Source organism: Chlamydotis macqueenii, chromosome 1, assembly GCF_036417535.1.
Source record: "Chlamydotis macqueenii isolate bChlMac1 chromosome 1, bChlMac1.mat, whole genome shotgun sequence".
In the NCBI taxonomy this organism is placed as follows: domain Eukaryota; kingdom Metazoa; phylum Chordata; class Aves; order Otidiformes; family Otididae; genus Chlamydotis; species Chlamydotis macqueenii.
The window spans coordinates 13733259-13752718 of NC_141556.1; the positions used below are offsets into that span (position 1 = coordinate 13733259).

The 19460-nt window shown below is 37.8% G+C and overlaps 1 protein-coding gene across 1 annotated transcript in view; it reads right to left on the bottom strand.

The window, feature by feature from the left end:
• Positions 1-316: 316 nt before the first annotated feature.
• FBXL13 (F-box and leucine rich repeat protein 13) overlaps positions 317-19460 on the bottom strand; it is a 71350-nt gene continuing 52206 nt past the window's right edge. Inside the window, 6 exon segments of the mRNA XM_086739909.1 lie at positions 317-1131; positions 5628-5715; positions 7932-8096; positions 12426-12559; positions 17990-18073; positions 18335-18406. Coding sequence (XP_086596035.1) covers positions 934-1131; positions 5628-5715; positions 7932-8096; positions 12426-12559; positions 17990-18073; positions 18335-18406 — 741 coding nt within the window. The 3' untranslated portion in view covers positions 317-933.

Sequence of the window (19460 nt, forward strand, 5' to 3'; positions counted from 1 at the left end):
TATTGAGTCCAGCTAGAACTTTTAACATAAAGGTCGATAGTAAACAGAAGAAAAACAAATCTTTGGGAGTTTCCCCAAAGGTATTTGAGTAATGTCTTGTTCTGCTACAATGAGGTGAAACTTTATATTTTTCTTTAGGCAAGGAAAGATGAGTGGGTTATGAGTAACTAGGATTTGAATGGCAAATCCCATGTGTGCTTTTTTTGTTTGTTTTTGTCCATTTGATGGGAAGACATGTAACTGGAGGAAATTTCTCCCTTAACACTTTTCTCATCTGTGCTCCTTTTCATTTGATTCTCCTGACTTTGTCAGCTGCCAGCTCGCCCGCATTCAGATCTGCATCAGCTCGCGTGGAGACTTGAATGGAGCCTTAGAGGCTTTTATGACAATAAGGGCGCTGGGCGCACACGTGACTGTTGAGAAGCAGAGAACTGTCCGTGTATCGCTGTGGGTTAAAGAATTGGTAGTCACTGTGAATCACCTATTCACTGCTCTTCACTGCTCAAGAGCAGCGTACTTGATGAGTACCAGCCGTGTCAAGTGTGAAGTTCTGTGGGAAGTCAGAGTGTTTATGTCCTGGAGAGGACCTTCATGGCAAACAAGAACCCCAAGCACATGCAGATTTATTTATTGCTTACTCTGCATGGGACTACAAAAACTTCTCATTACTGAACGATGAAGACAGCTTGAATCAACATCTGAAAGTTAGCAGTGTTGTTTCAGTGAGGCTGTCTTGCTTGAAGGCGTACACTCGTTTCCTGCAAGAAAGATTTGCAATGCTTCCTTACTAATTCAACAAACAGCCTTTTATAAAAGTATGATTAGTTTGAAGAAAAATAATACAGTGTTATTTCCATGCTCTAGTGAAAAAAAAACCCTTGAACTGTAGAAGATGTTGTGCAATTTCTTCATCTTTCATTTTGAATAATTTGTTTATTCAGGCTCTGATTTGTGGCTTTTGGTGAAGGTGAGTATGTTACCATCCTAGTCACATCCAAACCAGGAAGGAGGGTCAGCATCATTATGTTCTTGTTTCTCCAGTTTGGCTGTATATTTTAAGACAGCTTGTCTGCAACAAGAGTTAAAAAAAATAATATGACAAAAGTAAAAAGAAATTTGCAGAGGCTGTTTCTACAAAGAACACTAAAAGCCGTTTAATGAGCAAAAGTTCCTTGTTTTAACGGAAGCTATCAATATTAAAGGAGGTGGTGTGGAAATTAAAAAAGAAGATAACTGGCCTTGCTCTAAATTGATCCGACTGGACCAGGTGGGTCAGGGGTTTGCCAGCTGAGCTCTGAATCTCTCTAGGGATGAAGATTGCACAGCCTCTCTAGGATCCTGTTCAGGTGTTTGACCAGCCTCCTGATTGAAAAACGGTTTCCTTGTATGTAGTCAGAACTTTATATATGCCACTTGTCCTATCAGTGCACCTTTGAGAAAAGTCTGGCCATGTCTTCTCTTCTGTGACCTCTGATCAGAGTTATAGATGGCAATAAAGTCTCCTGTAGCCCAGGTTCTCATGACTGAGCAAAGCAATTCTCTCAGCCTCTCTCTACACATCATGTGCTCCAGCCCTTTAATGGTCTTGGTGGCCCTGATCTCCATTTGCTCCAGTGTATCAGTGCCTGTCTGGACTGAGGAGCCTAAACCACAGATCACTGGGACTGAGTAGGCAATGCCCTTGGAATAACAGCACTGTGTTTTGAAGAAGACATAACACCAAACAAGACAGATAAACCAGTTACATCAAAAGATATCACAGAGTCTCCAGAGTGGTTCTTCATAGCTGTATAGGAAGGCTATAGTAACTGTGCAGGTCCCTATCTGGTATTTTTCCTTTAAATAGTTTCTGTGGCACCTTCAACTGTTTTTACCCTTTCCTGTTACACCTTCTGCTTTCTTTTTGGCTAACCTCTCCACTTGTCATTATCTTCTCTCACTCACCTCTTTTAAAAGTGTATTGTTTCTGAGCCTGAGTTGCATACACACCAGGCAGCGTTACAGAGCCTCACTGCTAACCCGCGCTGGCCGCGAGCTTGCCCCCAAGGCTGCGTTTTGCAGCTTCTGCCATAGCTGAACCAGAAGAGAATTGCTTACAATGTCCAAAAACGCCCCATGACCCCTCTGATCTTCCTCAGCATTTTGTGACCGCTGCCCCTTTGCAGCATTAGACCACAAAAACAACAAACCAGAGAATAATGACACAGAAATAGGAGAAAATCAGGCCTGCTGAGTGAGACACCCTAAAAAGAAGTTGAAGGGCAACTCTCTCCTCTCTCTCTCCTTTCCAGGCAGTGCCAGTTCAGCAACTTTCATTGCCTTTCCAAACTGAAGAAACCCATCCTACCACTTCCAGTCTTTTGAACGTCTCTTTCTTTCCATCACTCCTGTGACTTGGCTGTGAGCCCGCGCCTGGCTGTGCGGAGCACCCGCCTCCTTCAGCCTCCCCTCATCGCTGGCTCTTGCGCTCCAGAAAGCTCCCCCGGGCTAAGCATGCTCATGGGCTCATAGGGGAAGAGCCAGCTCGCTACATTTCCCATCCTCTTCAGGAGATTCAACCTGATCTGATGTGTCACAGCTGCAGCAAGGTCGCCTTTCTCCCTGCTGGCCGCTTTCCTAAGCTCTGTAACAATGCATCATACGGCATCTGGAAAATACTAGAAAAAAAATCCAAATTAAAGCGGTCTGTTATCTGCCAGTAATCTGCTACTACAGTATTTTTTTCCTAAAGTGAAAACGCTGAAGATGGTTGCAAAAGAGGCAGACAAGCACAGCTGTGATGCCTGCACCGCCACAGCAGGACAGGGGAAGCAGAGACGGGTGGAAAAGGAACAAAATCAGTGAAGCAGGGAGGGCTCCTTCTCAACCACTGCAGGATACTTTTTTTTTTCACATCTAACACTGACACACTGTATGCACCACATGAGCACAAGGCTGTATCTGTTTTTATATTAAGGAGGCCTGTGCCATTGAGGAATGTATGCACAATTTATATTAGCTATAAGCTCTAAGCTATAAAATAAAAATCAACTCATGCAAGTCCAAATTCCTGTTTTTCATGGAAACTGCAATGTATGGCAGCTGTCAGAAGCATGTATAAGGGGAGCTGTTACTATTTATTTGGAAACTTATGCTGTCCCATGCCTGGAGCTACAGTTGATTAGTTTGCCAGAAACAGCCATTCATGTCGTTTCAACACATGGCAAAACAGATCATTTATTTAAGATACACTGTACTATGACAGAGCCTACTCATTTATTTATAAAGTGTCTTAAATGAGTACATTGATGAATAAAAGCATTTCAGCAAATAATTACAATTATCTTTGGCAAGGCAAGTATCTCTTGGTATAAGTCAGACAAAAGTATTGGCCCAAAGACATGGCTTAAGCAGCACTGGAATATATAATTGAATCCTTACCCAAAGTTTCAAGCCCTTTACTAAGAGGGGGTAGCTAAGAAATACAGTTCTGCATCACAGTTTGAATCCTGAGCCATTCCAAAATTCAGAAATGTTTGACTGGGTGCATCATAGTAAAAAGCAGAGGTTTTGAAAAATACTTTTTGAGATGAGGCTAAAAAAGCCAATCAAGAGTAAAAAGTAATGAAAAATAAAAACCTAAACATGGGAGAACTGTTTATAGTGTAAATTAAGGAGAAATTAAGCTAAAGGGGCAAGTGGAGGCAAGCAGTTAATGGGAAAAGCAGAAAGCATCCTTCAAACATACTCCAGGTTACAAAAAGTGATGAGACTACGTAAAACGTGAAGTGTTCTGAGGTCTCTGTCAGCTGCAGTAGTTGTATCCTTTATGACATCCAAATGCACATGGCAGCTGAAACATGGCACTCCAGGAGCCTCCATGTCACTTCTGGAGAGCGATTTACAGTCAGTGAGAGGACAGTACTATGGTATTTTTTTTTTGCTTCTTCAAGAGAAATCCTAAGTATAATTCTTACTCCTTTACCAAATCATGTGTAGGCTGTCTTCCCTTCCAGTTACATGTGTGTTGAACTCCCAAGTCCTTCATGCCTTGAGACCTGAATAGTTGGATAATACCTAAGAAATTCTGCTTTCTCCTTTCTAACCAACAGCAACCATCAGAAAACACACAAAAAAAACCCCAACCAACCCCGAAATGAGAATGTTCTCCAAATGTATTGTGGCTATTTAGACCCAATGTAATTTCCATTTAAAGGGCAAAAATAGTAATAGTATTTGTTGATGAGTCACTTGTTAACAAAGTCGTCATCAGTTTAAAAGAAATGTAACTGGCTTCGTATTAGTACAGACAAGAAATAAGGAAGCATTTACTTCTGCTCTCAAAGAACAGCTTTTGGTGGAACAAAACTGTTGCCGACGAGATGCTGTTTGGTGAGGGCACAAGGCTGGCTGGCGAGGGCTTCTCAAGGCGATGGTAGATTTCCTTTCCCATTTTGCACCCAGAAATGTAATAGGGAGCCACACCTTTCTCAGCACTGCAGCTGACTTTAAATGGTATTTGTGTTTTGAGCTCTAAGGAGAACGTCTTGCAGGGAAGAGAAGTGTTTCTTTAAAGATGCCAGTGTGTTATTTCTTCTAGGATTAGTCCCAAGTGAATCACAACCAGTACAACCTTTTCCTACAGAAGCCACCTTTTAAAAAGCTGTTAGTTAGCTTGCTTTTCCTCCAGTAGAAGAAATCAGTTGTACCAATACCATTTACTCCCACAGGAAGGTGATCCATGATTCTTTATGCCATTTAGAAACAGATTAACTGAAAGGTCATTGGCCTCTGGATACAGAAATGTGCAGCAAGATATCAGGCCATAGGGCTTTTTTTTTCTTCTAACATTGAATAAACCTGAAACCAGGCTAGTATGTTGGCAAATATGATCTCAAATGCTACCTGATACTGGAAAGAATGGACAACTTATGTGCTCATAACTGTTTCCTATGAAGCTGCATTGGACTGAAACTTGAAGAACTTTGTGGCTCCATATGTTTTCTATTTTAATCCAACGAAACAGTAAAAACGAAACTTTGAAAAAGCATGTGACATGATACAAGAGATACGCCTCAGAATTTGCAAGGCTCAGTCTATTAAGAGATGTCTGCTAGGACTGGTTAGTGTTTAATAATAAATAATGAAGAATTCCTTGGCACAATGTATACATGATTTATAGATTTTGTAGGGCTACTTTAAACTGAAAGCATATTTCTCCTATTGCTTATTCAGAACCTAAGCCACTAGCATATTTAGTTCTCCAGACTAATCTGATTTTTACATAGATGTCCTCTTCCATCTCCTTCAACAGGGAATGAAATTTCTCTGAAATGTAGGTTTCAAACCTCCAGAACATAAATTACACCTGAAAACAGCCCTTTCTTCTACATTCTATGAAAATCTCAGAACCCAAATAATGTTTTAAGAGTTATTTTGAAAACAGAGAATAAGGCCCTGTTGTTCATTTTTCCGACAATCTGTCTCTTATTATTCATTACTAAAAACATACAGGTTGTGAATGGAATACATAGTTCTATAAAAATATACTGTGACATACAAGTGACAGTACTGTCACTGCTTTTGATGTCATTACTGAAAATCTGCTGCAAGATGACTAACAATGTAGCATCACTGCCATATTTTACTGGGCTTTTGATGTAGTTATTGGCAGAAAACAAATGGGTTTTATCATCTTTGCAGTATTGGCCTCGAACTACAACAAAAAAGATTTTTCTAAAGAGTGACACATACAGGATGTGGAATATATCTGACTCTAGCTGTGAACTCCTTTAGTTTCTTAATATCATTCCATGTAATGACAATTTTAGAGTCTGCATTGAAAAGCCACTCTGATCTCGATGCGGTCAGTGTATTCTGCAGCCTGCCTAGGTGTGGGGAGGCTCTTCAGACCTGTTGGAAGGAACAAGCAAAACATCTTCAGTGCTGAACTGTTCTACATGATGGATCCACTGATAGTTTTTGTCCCAGACTCAAATGGCATGGAGTAGGAGTTTCCTGTCATTGAACATATGGTGCAAAGAGTTAGAGACTGAGGCTGGCAAAGAAAAGAGCCATCCACTGTCACATACCAGAAAATCAGGCTCAAGAAAGTAAAACTGGCAAAGTTTGCCTAGTTCTAAAAAATCACAAAAAGGGCAAAGATAACGCTGGGTGGAGATGTGTGTCTCATGGTGGCTTTTTGTTTTGTAAAGATCTGTAACTCTCCAGGGCTTTCTTTACAGTAAAAATAACTGGCTGGGAAATTTCTTGGCTGAGTCAGAAGAGTTTAATCAAGACGTTTGGAGAATCCAATGTGGGACTCTGAGGCAGAGGCATAATCCTGGGTCATCCTGCAAAGGCTGCAATAATGCAAAAGGTTTTCTGAGAAGTCAGATCAGCTCTTTGATCATGGCTCACCCAACAGAAATGGGAACTCACTCAAACTTCTGTTCCTACAACATCTCACTTCTACGGGAAGATGTATAAGCAACCAGAGCCCAAAAGGGATGACACACTGTTCAGTGCTCTAAACAGAGACATGAAGTCACAGAAAAAGCAAGTCAACAACCATAATCTGAGGGTAAAAGAAAATCCCTTTAGAGTTAATATGAGAAAAACTGTAAATCAGAAAGTTGTGTGGAAATTAATTGTATTTGAAATATCTTTTTTTTTCCAGAATGAACAGTGGAGTTCATTTAGAATAATTCTTTCAGTTTGTACCCTTGCATACCAATCCTTCAAAACACTTTCTGTATCTAACAAGTATTTAATTAGAAGTAGAGGTTTTGAGATGGAAGTTCTGAGATCACATTAAGAAAACTAAGTCAGAGAGAAGTAAAGAAAATAAAAGTAATGACAGTAGAATTGTTTGTGGTGAGAGGGAAATAAACCAAGAAGGGTTTGGAAAGCATGAAGCACACTGGAAATATCTTTTAAGTTATTAAGCATTTGCATTGGTCTTGTGGTCTCTAAAGTGACTATTAAACCCCGGAATGATTCAGGATAGAGTGCACAATCTACAGTGGTCCTGTCAGAGTGGAGTTAGAGCTCTGCTAGTATGGATATTTTCTATATAATATAGTAGTATATATTTCTTACTCTAACTGAAGTCATAAAGTTATATACTCAGATATATCAACCGTGCTTAAACTGTAGTTCTTTTCCAAACAGTTTCAGTCCCTTTGGCGTGTCTGGCCGCTGTGCAGTTCTAGGTGTACAGCGCCTGGGCTGTGATGCTTTTAACACCCATGGAAGAGTGATGAACATTACCTCTGCATCTTGGAGACTGAAAAATCACGTCTAAACATGTCCAGAACTGACTGGCTTTTAAATGCCACGGGGAATCAAGAGGCTGGGTCCATTTATACCAGTGGGGAAGCTGGATTACATTGTGGTAGATGAACTGTTTTTTCCAATTTTAGATACATGTTTCACTTGTATTCATGAAACCGTGCTTATGATACTTTGACTCATTCGCTGTAATCACGCTGCATTTTGAGCACAGGCCCACATCAGTGCTCAGATCTGCTTCCGCCATATACTGACACACAGCTGTTGAGAAACAGGCTCCCACACAGCCTAGGCGTGAGCTCAAGTGCACATTCAGTGCGATGGCTGACTGCATGAGGCCCAGTCTGTTTTTCTGTCTGGTGTTCCCATAGGCCCTTGAGGTGATGGCCTGTGCCTGCAGAAATTTCCCTAACAGGATGTTGTCTGCCGTAAAGACAGATGGGATCCCTGTTTCTGTTCATTTCTGACTGACACTAGAATATGTAGATACGCACACCACGCCACAGTAATCCTAAGGCAATGTGGACACCTCCTAGATAAAGGAGCAAGATGGCTCAAGCCAGAGACCTAGCACAGCAACATGATGCCAATGAAGAAAAAAACTCATGGTTTTAGGTTTACAATCACCTCTGAATTAAGATTAGGAAATACCTTCTTACTTGGTAATATTTCTACAGTACAGCATCTTCAGAATCCAGAGCTGCTTACAACCTTTCCAAAGATGTTTCAGTGCTTTGTCAGTCAGATGAATGCAACCCGAGACATCCAAGAAGGAGACGTAATGGCAGGCTCTAGCCAAGCATTGGATAGAGGTATCAGTCACCCGTAAATGAAGTAACAAGACATGCAGAAATTAGATTATTGAATAATTGAAAGAAAAAACACAGCATAATTTTAGTGTCTGATTTGTGGGAAAATTATGTTTTAAAATACTTCATGGAAAGAAGATTTCTGACTCAGTAGAATTCTGAACCTCTGCAATAGGATCTACAGAAGTGTCACTGAAATAGCAGGAGCATATTAGGTATTTGTTAACTGTGATTCCAGTACAGTCTAAAGTATTGTGGTTTTTTTTTTTTTCACCTGATCAGAATGGTTTAACTTTCCCAACTTCATAATTTTGCATGTAGCATGTATAAGCCTTTAGCTTTACCTACTATTGCATTGTTCTCACTAAATTATTAGGCTGCACTTATAGTTTTATCATTTTTGTATCTCAGTTCTTTATTACAAATGAGTGTCTCACACCAAGACCTTTTTAATTTAAAGTTGTTTTTCTTTAGCTCTGAAGCAGAGCTGCTTAGCCACAAGTACATTTTTCTAAACTGACATCGCCATTAAGGCTAGAAGTTGCATTTGAGAAGAACTTGAGACATAGAGTCTTCGAGGTACATAAGCAGTCACTGAAGCTACTTAATTGCTCCACCAGCCTCAACAGGAACAGCCAAGAATACATTAAGCACTTACATACTTTAATTACCTTGTTCAGTTAGGACCAACAAACAAGAGGGGACATACTAAAACCTTTAAAAGACCCCTGATTAAAATTAGTGGAGTGGTGTGGTGGGAAGAGACAAGAGTTTCACTTGCATTGAACAGCCAATCTCATGAGAGTCTAAAAGGGACAAGGAGGCAAGAAGAAGCTGGGACCTTGGGTCATGGAACAGAAAATTAGCACACTATCTTGTGATACAGTCCTCCTGGAATACAGAGGTAATTCTGTGCTTCACTTATTCCAGCTTTTGCTGTATGCTCAATATTAAGATCTGCAAAAGATTAATCAATAGATTAAAAGATTAATAAATAGATTCATATTCCTATTGAAATAAAAAGAAGTTGCTGACTCTGAAGTCAATAATTGGTATCAGATGCATTTAAGAGACATCTGCATTCATCATACACTCAATTTCCTCCCTTTAGAGGACTGAATTACAGAATTCATTGTCCTTTGGCCTGTGTCTTCAGAACTTTGCTATTTAAATAGCCAATTCATTTAACCAGAGATTTATTTTCAATTCTTGCTGTATTTTTTCATGTGTAGGATATGTTTCCCACAGCAACTTCATTTTTTTTTCCTATGAAATAAGAATTACACTGGAATCAGACTCATTGCTTGAGTAAGACTCAGAACTGCACTGGTGAATATTTTATAGTATCAGCATTTGCAAAATTTGTACCTGTCCTAGGTGTACAGAAACGTGACAGGGAAGCTCACTGCACTTTCACTGAAGCTAGTGGAGTTTGTTCAAAGACAATTAATTTGCCCCAGTAGATATGATTAAAGTGATAAACTCTACTAATTTTAGAGTAACCTGAATAGCACATGTCAAAACATTCTTGATTTTTTCCTGTGTTCTCTTGCTATTATTTTATTTACTCTTTTTTTTTTTTTTTAATATAGCTGATGTTGCAGGACATGACTGCCAGACATAATGACATATACCCTTTGGAACAGGTTCATTCTTACTTTAATCTTCTGGCCATTTTTGAACAGTCTATGAGTGGAAAATATTTTCTTACTTAGCAGCTGGATCTCCTCAATTTATACTAGAGATTGCCAAAGGATTTGAAAGACCCGTTAGTTTTAACATCCACAGGTGTACCCATCTCATTTTATGGAGTTGCAAGCTGGATTCAAGTCAAAAAAAGACTTGTAAACTTATACATATGTTTATTTGAGAGTCTTGATGTTCTTTTCTGAAAATAGTAGGGTATTAGCAGTTAACAGATTGGCTTTATAACCATTTACAGGAAAGATACCATCTAGGAACAATGTGTTGGAAGGGGATTACAGGGTCACTGAGTCTCCTTGTTCCATTTGAAGGAACTACAAATATGACCCAGTTCATTCCCTTAGCAAGAGCCATCCAAACATTCCTTCATACTTTGCCCCTGTCTCCCTTCCCAGGATGCTGTTCTACAATTCGCCGCTCTGATAATCAGAAACTCTCCCAATTTCTAGCCAAAAACTGCCATTTTTCTTTTGTGTTGCTTTGTTTCCCTGTGTTAGTATATAAGGTGCAGTAGAAAGCATGGCAGAGAAGACTGATTGCAAAACTACCTAACTTCAGCTACTTTGGGAAGACCTCCATGCACAAATTTCTGTTATCACTATTATTAGGGAAAAATAGCTTAATATCTATCTAAAAGCAAAGGATGAGGAGATTGAGACCCATGCATATAATAATTAATTCTATACAGTAGATATCTGTAAGATAAAACCCAAGGGCGACTGTTAAGACACAGAGCAACTTCCTTGGCCTCCCATATCTGAGAGACAGCCTGTGGGGTTTGGCCTAGAGGCTGAGCAATTTATGAACTTTCTGAAGGCTAACAAACAAATGAGAATATGTATAATTTAGGGCTGGCTATCTAGGCAGCTCAAACTAGCTGGCCAGGAGGCTGAGGTGTTCAGCTGCTCCAGTGAATAAGAGGACGTGAAGACTGTGCAGAGGACTGCAAAGACAGTCAAGGGTTATGGAGATAGGTGTGGGAGAGGAGAGAGGCAGGGACAAGTGATGGCTGGTGACTTATTGTGAAAGGAAATAGGACATGGACACTTCAGTAGGAAAAAATGGGAAACTGGTCCAATGAGTATGATGAAATTTTAAAGGATAGTGCAAGATGAACTTTTCCAAAAGTAGTAATAAACTTAGCATATTCCCACTTGATAGTGATGGAAGCAACACTACAACATTTTTTTCCATGAAATTAAAATAATAAAAAAAAAAAATCAGCATTGTAAAAATGGCATTTGAATGCTTACTGCCAAAATGCAGCAAGTATTTGTTTTTGCTATTAAATAAAATAATTAAAAGCATAGAAATAATTAAATGCACAAAAGCCAGGGGTATTAAGTCAGAAAGTATAAGGAAGATGATTCTTTACAGAATCATAGAATCTTAAGGTTGGAAGAGACCTCCAAAATCATCAAGTCCAACCTTCCTAATAGCATATTTTCCAAAAGGAATACACATTCAAATACAGGAAAAAGATAATTGAGATGCAAGACTTTAACCAAAAAGAAATTATACAGAAAATACAGAAATTAAATATGCTGCAGTGTGTCCTCATTTATGAAAGGAAATAAGCTTCAATAAAGATTAATCATAATCTAAATAAATTAATAGCTGGAAGTAATTGGCTTTTTTTTTCAAATATCTAGACATCCTGAAATAAAATTACTTGAGCAGCTTTGCTAAAGAGATGTTAGTTAATTGAATATGGCTGCAACTGCACATGGAAATAAACACCTACTAATGTAGGTGTAGTAAATACCTACTAAACACAATACACTATATCGGACCCACCGAAACACACTGATGACAGTGGGAACCACTAGCAAGACTGTCACAGTAACTTGGATCTTAAGGGAATACTCGTACAGCCCTTGGATGACTTGTTTTCTGAGTCTCCTTCTAGTAGTCAGTGGAGAGACAGGGCCTGAGAGAACTGAGGACAGAGTCCCTGACTGATGCTTCTCTCCACTGACTATAAAAAAAACAGCCTAAGGAAGACTCCCTTCCATAGGTATCAGGTATCCAAATATCTCATAAATTTTATTTTCCAAAGGACTGTTTCTTGACCTTGGAATCTTCGGAATAATCAAGCATTAATTTAAATCTTTGGGTGTACCAGCTTTTAGGCAATACTGCTATTTTCAAAGTAGGCACTGCCATGCCACAGAAATGAAGTTCTCATGCAGCAGTTTATATTTTACCTGGGTTCAGAAAGAGCACTGGGAAAAAAAATAAAGCATGAGAATACCAAGAGTTATTAAAACAAAGACAACGCCCTTTGGAAACACCCAAAACACCAGAAGCTGAGAGAATATTTGCGGGAAGTACCACTAAAAGCCCTTCTCTCTTCACCCTTTGCTAGACGTCAACCCTTGGAAAGACAAACTTTTACCTGATCCAGCACGGGCACCTTTGAGTTGTAACTGCAACCAGTAACTGCAACACTCTCAAGAGCCAAGTCTCAGAACTTAAAACTGATGTCAAGTCAGCTGAACTCTGATTTCTCAATTGGCTGAGTACGTTGCAGAGTTGTGACAAGACACAGATGCTAGCAGGTCAAATTTCTGCATGACATACTAAGTACTTCTTTGCACCAGCAATCCCAGAACTATTGCCCCATTTCTTGTACCCACCTTTGCGCAGCCCGCTATGCTGACAGATGTCAGTCTGCGGCAGTGAAATGGCATTTCTTTCACAGCTTCATCCATCAGCTGAGGGCAGTAAGAGACACGACGGTATGCCAGGTATTTTGTGCCCTTGCAGAATTCCTGAAAGAGTGACAAACCAATCATTCTTAGATGACATGCCTACTCTGTTCTTCCCAATTTATGATACATTTACATCCTTTGATCCACTTCAGGCACTTCAGTTTTCCAGATACCCTTTATTAGTAGCGAAGTCATTCAGCTGTTGGCCATGAATGTCACTAGAAAAAGAAGAGATGCTTGAAGAGGCTGTTTTCCATTACTTATAAATTATACTATGTGCTCATTAGACTAACATGCATTTAAGATCCACCATATATAGTAAAATTGTTGAATTTGAGCTCTTTGAATTGAGAACAACCCAGAACCTAAAGGTTTGTGCTCAATGACCAGCCCCAAATAAATTTATTCTACAATTTCTATCCTCATTTTTACAGTGAATGAGCACCTGCAGATCCTACTGACTTCAGTTCCAGCATCTTTGTAACTCAGGTATCAGCTTTTGTGTGTGTCCTGTACAACAGATCATTTTGGAAACTAACAGACCCAATTGTTCAGTGACCTTTCCCAGCTTCTAAAATGCAGCGGAGATAACTTCACACATTATGAAATTGCAAGAGCTGTTTATAAAACATTTTGGTGACGTGCAGATGGCAGGCGATAAATAGGTGTAAGGTATTATTATGATTACTATTATTATTACTACTACTACTATTAAGACATTCCAGCTTCTACATGAGTTTTTAAATTTTTACATGAATACCTTTTCCATGTTCTCTTCTACAAGACCAATTGAAAAGACCAAAGAGACAATTTGACCAACTCAATGTGTTCATGTATTTATCATCTTACCTTTGATACTTGCACCTCTGATAGGTGATCATATGAATGAAAATTTTTGGCAAAATGCATGTTAAAGTGTATATTTGAAATAGCATCACAGAATCCCACATAAAACTTTGCTTCTTATGAAACATGGGTAGTTATAACTTTGGCATACTATGTGTTGTTTGCAATGAAACCCCTATGAAAGGCCACATACATTAATAAATTATACTTTTCTCCTTTGTGTTCTGAAACTTTGTTTACCTTTTGGCCTGAATCTTTTTCAAATGTGAAAATATTCACTTCTAGGCCTAGAAAAAGAAGGAGAAGGTAGACCATAATTTGTGTTTGTGGAAGTCTTCTCTTGAAGAGCCTGCAGGTTTGTTAACTCAAGAACTAAACAACCTGAAATGGTATTTCTTCACCTAATGGTACCATGATGTGAGCATCGCAGAATATTTTGCAAAGCTTTAGCTTCAGTGAGAATCTCTCCTCTTCTGTGATGTCCAGCCTAAAACCGTGGTGAGATGCCTTAAATTTGTCACTGAGCTGATCTTCCAGGCCTGCTAATCTTGGCCTCAGGCCAGTGTATTTTGTCATCTACTGGAATGAAAAATCTACCTCTTTAGGGGAAAGAAGGAAATACTTATGCAGTAGATTGAATAAAAAACACTGGTTGCATGGAGCTTTTCAAAATTTTCAAGAATTAGTCCTGAGGTAAACAGACTAAGGGCTACATAAATAACACATGTGCATGCACACAGGGACATATGAATGCACACATTTATCATGAGCAAATATTACACATTTATCATTCTGAAAAAAAAAATCCTGTAGTAATCAGACTGTTGCCTTCGACACGTAGTGATTTTTTCCTTACATAAAAGAGGAACTCAGGCACTAACATATGGTTGATCACTGGTAATTTGATGACCAAAAAGTATGTGATCGTGCATGATTTTCATAAGTCTTACATAAACAGATCCAAAGAAACAACTTATTAAGTCTGAAATGCGTTTCATAGATCAGAATTTTAGAACTTTCTGTCTGTATCCTCACTCTAGCTTCATTTTTTTTAATCTATCAGTATAACTGTAGCAAGGCAGCACTTCTTGGGCTTGTTTTATTTTACAAATAGCGGGATGTGAATGCTTTAATCACTTGGTGAGAGTGGGCAATTCAGACCTTATATAAATTGACTGCCGTACCTTTCCTATTTCAGTCTTAGCTTTACAGGGTGTTACCTGCAAAACAGAAAATTCTAAACCAAATAAGTGAATGTTTTTATCCATGTGTAAGAGAAACTGCCCTCCCTTCAGAATTAGACCTCAGATCTGATGACTTAATCACTGCATTCTCAGCTAGGGTATGTAGCACAAGCTGAAGCCAAGATTTCAATGCCTGTGAGATATCTTGTTTTTACTGGCATAGCTTGTCTGCATACATGTTTACAATATCCTTCAAAGTTAGGTTCTGAATTTGCTATCCCTACATTATTTTGCAAATAGCACTAAAATTATATTAGCAATCAAAGGAAATCAAAGAGATTTTGCTCTCTTCATCTCTATATCCCTGTTCTACATCTATAAAGAAAATAACAGAAGAGGTTGTCAAGATAAACAATGTTTGCAAAACATTTAAACAGTACAAAGAATTGAATACCATATGAAGGAAATAAGATCATTTTCTAACTTATTTGCATAATTTTAATTCTGTGTAAATAAGACCTGAGGACACACACAAGCATCAATGAAAATACAAAATACTAAATTTCTGCTCATTAAGTGAACATCACCTGAGTTATGAATGAACAAAGACCCTTTTTATAAAATATGTGATCACATAAGCATTTACATACTGTTATAATGCCTGGAAACAAGTACATGAATTAACAATGTCTAGTCAACACTATTTTTGGCATTTTATAACTTTCAGCAATTTACCTTAATAGCGTTAATAAAGTCCTCTTAATATGCATTTTCTTTTTGCATGATTTAAATATTATTTATATAATCAAAGGATAATGATGTGCAGCATACAATGGGGTTACTCTCCACAAATTTTCCATAACATCCTCAAATTCAACTTAAAAAAAGGACTTGCCATTTTGTTTCGAGTCACTTCCTTACGCCTCTGTGTTTCTCTTGCCCTCCCTAGATCCACAACAACATGGCTTCTGTAACTCCTACATGCACTCCCTGCTAATGCTTTCTTCCTCAAAAAGTTCAAATATGGCAGACAAGGAAAGTGTAAACACTTCTTTTCTCCCATTCTTTTTTAGAACTTACTTTATGCAGGGAGACACTGAAATAGTTTCTCAGCCATAAGCATAGCACAACGTAGGAGTGAATATTCTCCTCTGAAAGCAGCAGCACTGGCGCTACACTGACTTTCCGGGAGATACACAAGATGTACATACTTGGTCCTTGTTTTGGTCAAAAACGTGGAACTTCACACAGAACATTCATGAAAGGTGAGTCAGAATTATTCCTAAAGAAGCAAATCTTAATGGCCTGATGTCTCGACTGGGTAAGAAGATTCAATCCAGATGTATCCCTTGTGGTACAGCAACAAATGACTCAGTCTTACAATATATGGCTGTAAAATGATGGATGTTGGAGCTTTATAATGGAAAAAATGTAGAGGATGAAGACCGGGATTATGTGATGGCAAAGCCTGTACCTGCAGTCTTACAATCTGCAACTCTTTATGGGCATAAAATTGATATAATTAAAAAACATGATTTAAGCATTTCTGTTACATATGGTTAGGAACAATTCTCAGTTACAGAAAAACGTGCTCTTATTTGGATGTAAATCCTCTCTCCTTCCTAACAAGATGGACGGTTCTTTTTTCTACTGTAAAGTTCCCAGCTGATGTTTATTTCTTATATTACTCTGAAACACAAAGCAGTAAATCTGTGCAATCACATTGGATTTGTCAAGTCTCCATAAGGATTTCAGTAAACTTCAAGCAACCTGTGATAAAGAAATTCACAGCTTAACTATACATTTCCAAAGCAGTGCTCTCCTTTTCTTCATTCTGAGTTTTCAAACTAGCTTCATTTCACACCCACTAGATCGTGTATGGAAGAAAACAGCAAGAAGTTGACCACTATCCACCCTTTCCATGTCTCTCGCACTCCACGCAGAGCTCAGTCGTATTCCCTCCGCCAACCCCTTTCCAGACCGAAGGTTCCTTTCTTACTTATCTGCTCCTTTTATGGAGATTGTACCATACCTCTGGTCATCCCTATCACCCTCTCTGAATCTCTGCCAGTTTCCAGTGCAATGCTTTACCCATTAAAAGCTGTGATGATAGTGTAAGTCTAATAAATATTTGGATGGGAAGTCTCATTGTTGACATTCATTTAAAGAAAGCAAGTCAGTAAATCAGAAATACAAAAAAATTTATAAGCATTGTAAAATGAAATTCAAATATTGTATTTGTGTTATTATTTATATGATAATTGCTGATTATTCAAAAGATAAAATATTTTCTCACTGTGTAACTTCATACTTATCATCAATGTAAATAACTGCCTTTGTGGCAACTTGAATTTGTAGGTTTTTCTACAAATTATTTAATTTCCTGTCTGATTACTTTATAAAGATTATTGACCCTGGGAAATGTCTAAGTTCATAGGCTGTCTGAGATCAGAACACTAAACAATACACGTTTTAACCTAATCTTTTTATTTTAAGAACAATATCTAGCTTGATATTGCCCAGATCTAGTATTTAAATTTCAAAACTACTGTATGTAATTTTTTTTAATGGAAAAAAAAGGAAATTTAGTGAGATTCAATAGATGTCTTACTGTGAGCATTATAAGATCCTTAGAATAAGAAGTCAGTATTTCAAACATCGAGCTTAAAGTACATTTACTCCATTTTCTAGCAGATAAATTTCATCATTAGATATAATTAAAATTTGATGTTTTTGTAGGACATTTATAAAGGTTTTATTCAAACAATGACATAGTGTAATTTGTGCTATTTTCCCCATAAAACAGCTAAAACACCTATTCAATCTGGAGAAGATGCATATGCATTTCTTATTGAAATATAATTTGTTAATTTTAATTATAGTAATACCATTTATGCTGGTAAGAAATATGCCTTTAGACGTATTTTGAGACATATTTTTGTGTCACTAAGAGATTATGATGTGTAGCAATATATCAGCAGCACATGAGGAACCAAGTGAAACAGACAAAAAGAAATTCAGCTATTCCATTGAGCCAGGCATGGTAAGTCAGCTAAATATGGCATTCAACAAACGGCTAAGGAAGCAGAAATCAGACCTGAAAGCCCACACCAGCAATAGGAAAAGTATGTTTTAGCCAGAAATTGGTGAAAGACCAGTAAAGCAAGGAAGAAATAATAGTACCAGCAACACGCACAGTACAATTCAGTAGAAATTAAGGCTTTTGTGGAGGGAATTTCAAAGCCAAGCAGAATTCAAGATGCATTAAAATTCACAGAAAGGATTTAAAAAGGGGGATGGAATGAAAGGGGAGAATAATTTGTAAGAGTGAGAGCGCTGAACAGTGTAATGAAGAATGAATGATGACACACAGAGTAAAATTAGAACCGTTTTGGACATGGTTAATTTGAAGAAATAGAGAGGCTTGCAGGTAATATCAAGAAAGGAGGTGAAGTTTTACCTGAATCTCAGTATCACTGCTGTTTTTGCATCTTGATATAGAAAGTTCCTTTATTTTTCCATGGCGGCCAAGGGCTCTCAAGCCCTAAAAAATTCCAGAAAAATTAATTTTCAAAACCAATACATGCAATTATATGTCATTACATTTGATATGTTAAGATAGTCAACCACATCCAATGCCTGTACATTGCAGCTTCTGTCTAAGATTTACAACACCTTTAAAGACATTCTTTTCAGCAGAATGCATACAGTATATCCTCCAATTTTTGACTGAAGAATGTACAATGCTTAAAAATTATTTGCAGAAATAATCCAATTGAGAAAGCAAAAAATTAGATTTTCCTACCTGTTCAGAAAGAAATAAACTGAAGAAAAGTAGTGTGGTGTGAAGTACTTCCACAGGCCACAGACCAGGACTCTCATAAAGAAAAATACATTTACAGATTTCCACCAAAGTTTGTATTTGAAGGAAATTTTCACTTTTTTTTTTTTTTTTTGTTGGAAGGACAAAATATTATTTGCTATGATCAATTAAATTAAAATTGCTGCTTTTATGATTTGCTTACCAGTCAGGGCTTTATGGCTACAGCTATGATACAAGACAATAACTGAAATGGTGCAGTCACACTCATAGGTGCATGCACATAAATTCATACATTCAAGACATATGAACAGATATTCAAGACAATAGGGAAGTGAAAACTTTGGTAATTTCCTATTTTAGGAGTGCAAAAGGATACAAATCTTCTTTGTGATTTTTATTGCTTGTACACCAGGAAACAGGACCATGTTCTGATCCTAAACTCTCTAATCTGAAGGAGAACTAAATGTTGATTTTGTAAAATGTATTTTGATAGCCACAGCACAATGTCTCTGTCCTTCATATCAATAAAATAAACTTTATGGAAAAATAAAGTTATCACTTTATTCCACATGGTTAGTAAATTATCTACAATTAAGTAGTGAACAGAGAGGAAATATCATCTTGAAAAAAAAAGCACACGTAAATAGTGTCTGGAATCCAGATGTGAACACTGTAATGAGTGTGGCTGGAGTTCAAATTTTGCAAATTCCTGAAATCTCATAGGCTGAATAAAAACAAAAAAAATGGAACAACGAAAGAGATTTCCAATCCTGGCTACTAATGAAAACAGAGACATTTGCATTTTTCTCAGCAGATGCAGTTATGTGGTGACCATTACTTTCAACAACTTCATGACAATCTACAGATTTCAAACTTTTGTTGACCAGTGCACTCCTATTCAAAACAAAAACCAATTATGTACTTAAACCCCATATGGGTTTATGTCAGAACTTGAATTCCTTACAGCAGAGATTGATAGTGATAGGTGTGACCTTATGGACACAATTTCTACTTGCGTTTTTCTTTATTTAAAAGTGGCATCACTTTAACGTACTTGCTTAATTTATAATGATTTTATGTTATTAGAGTGACACTGAATCACAGAACA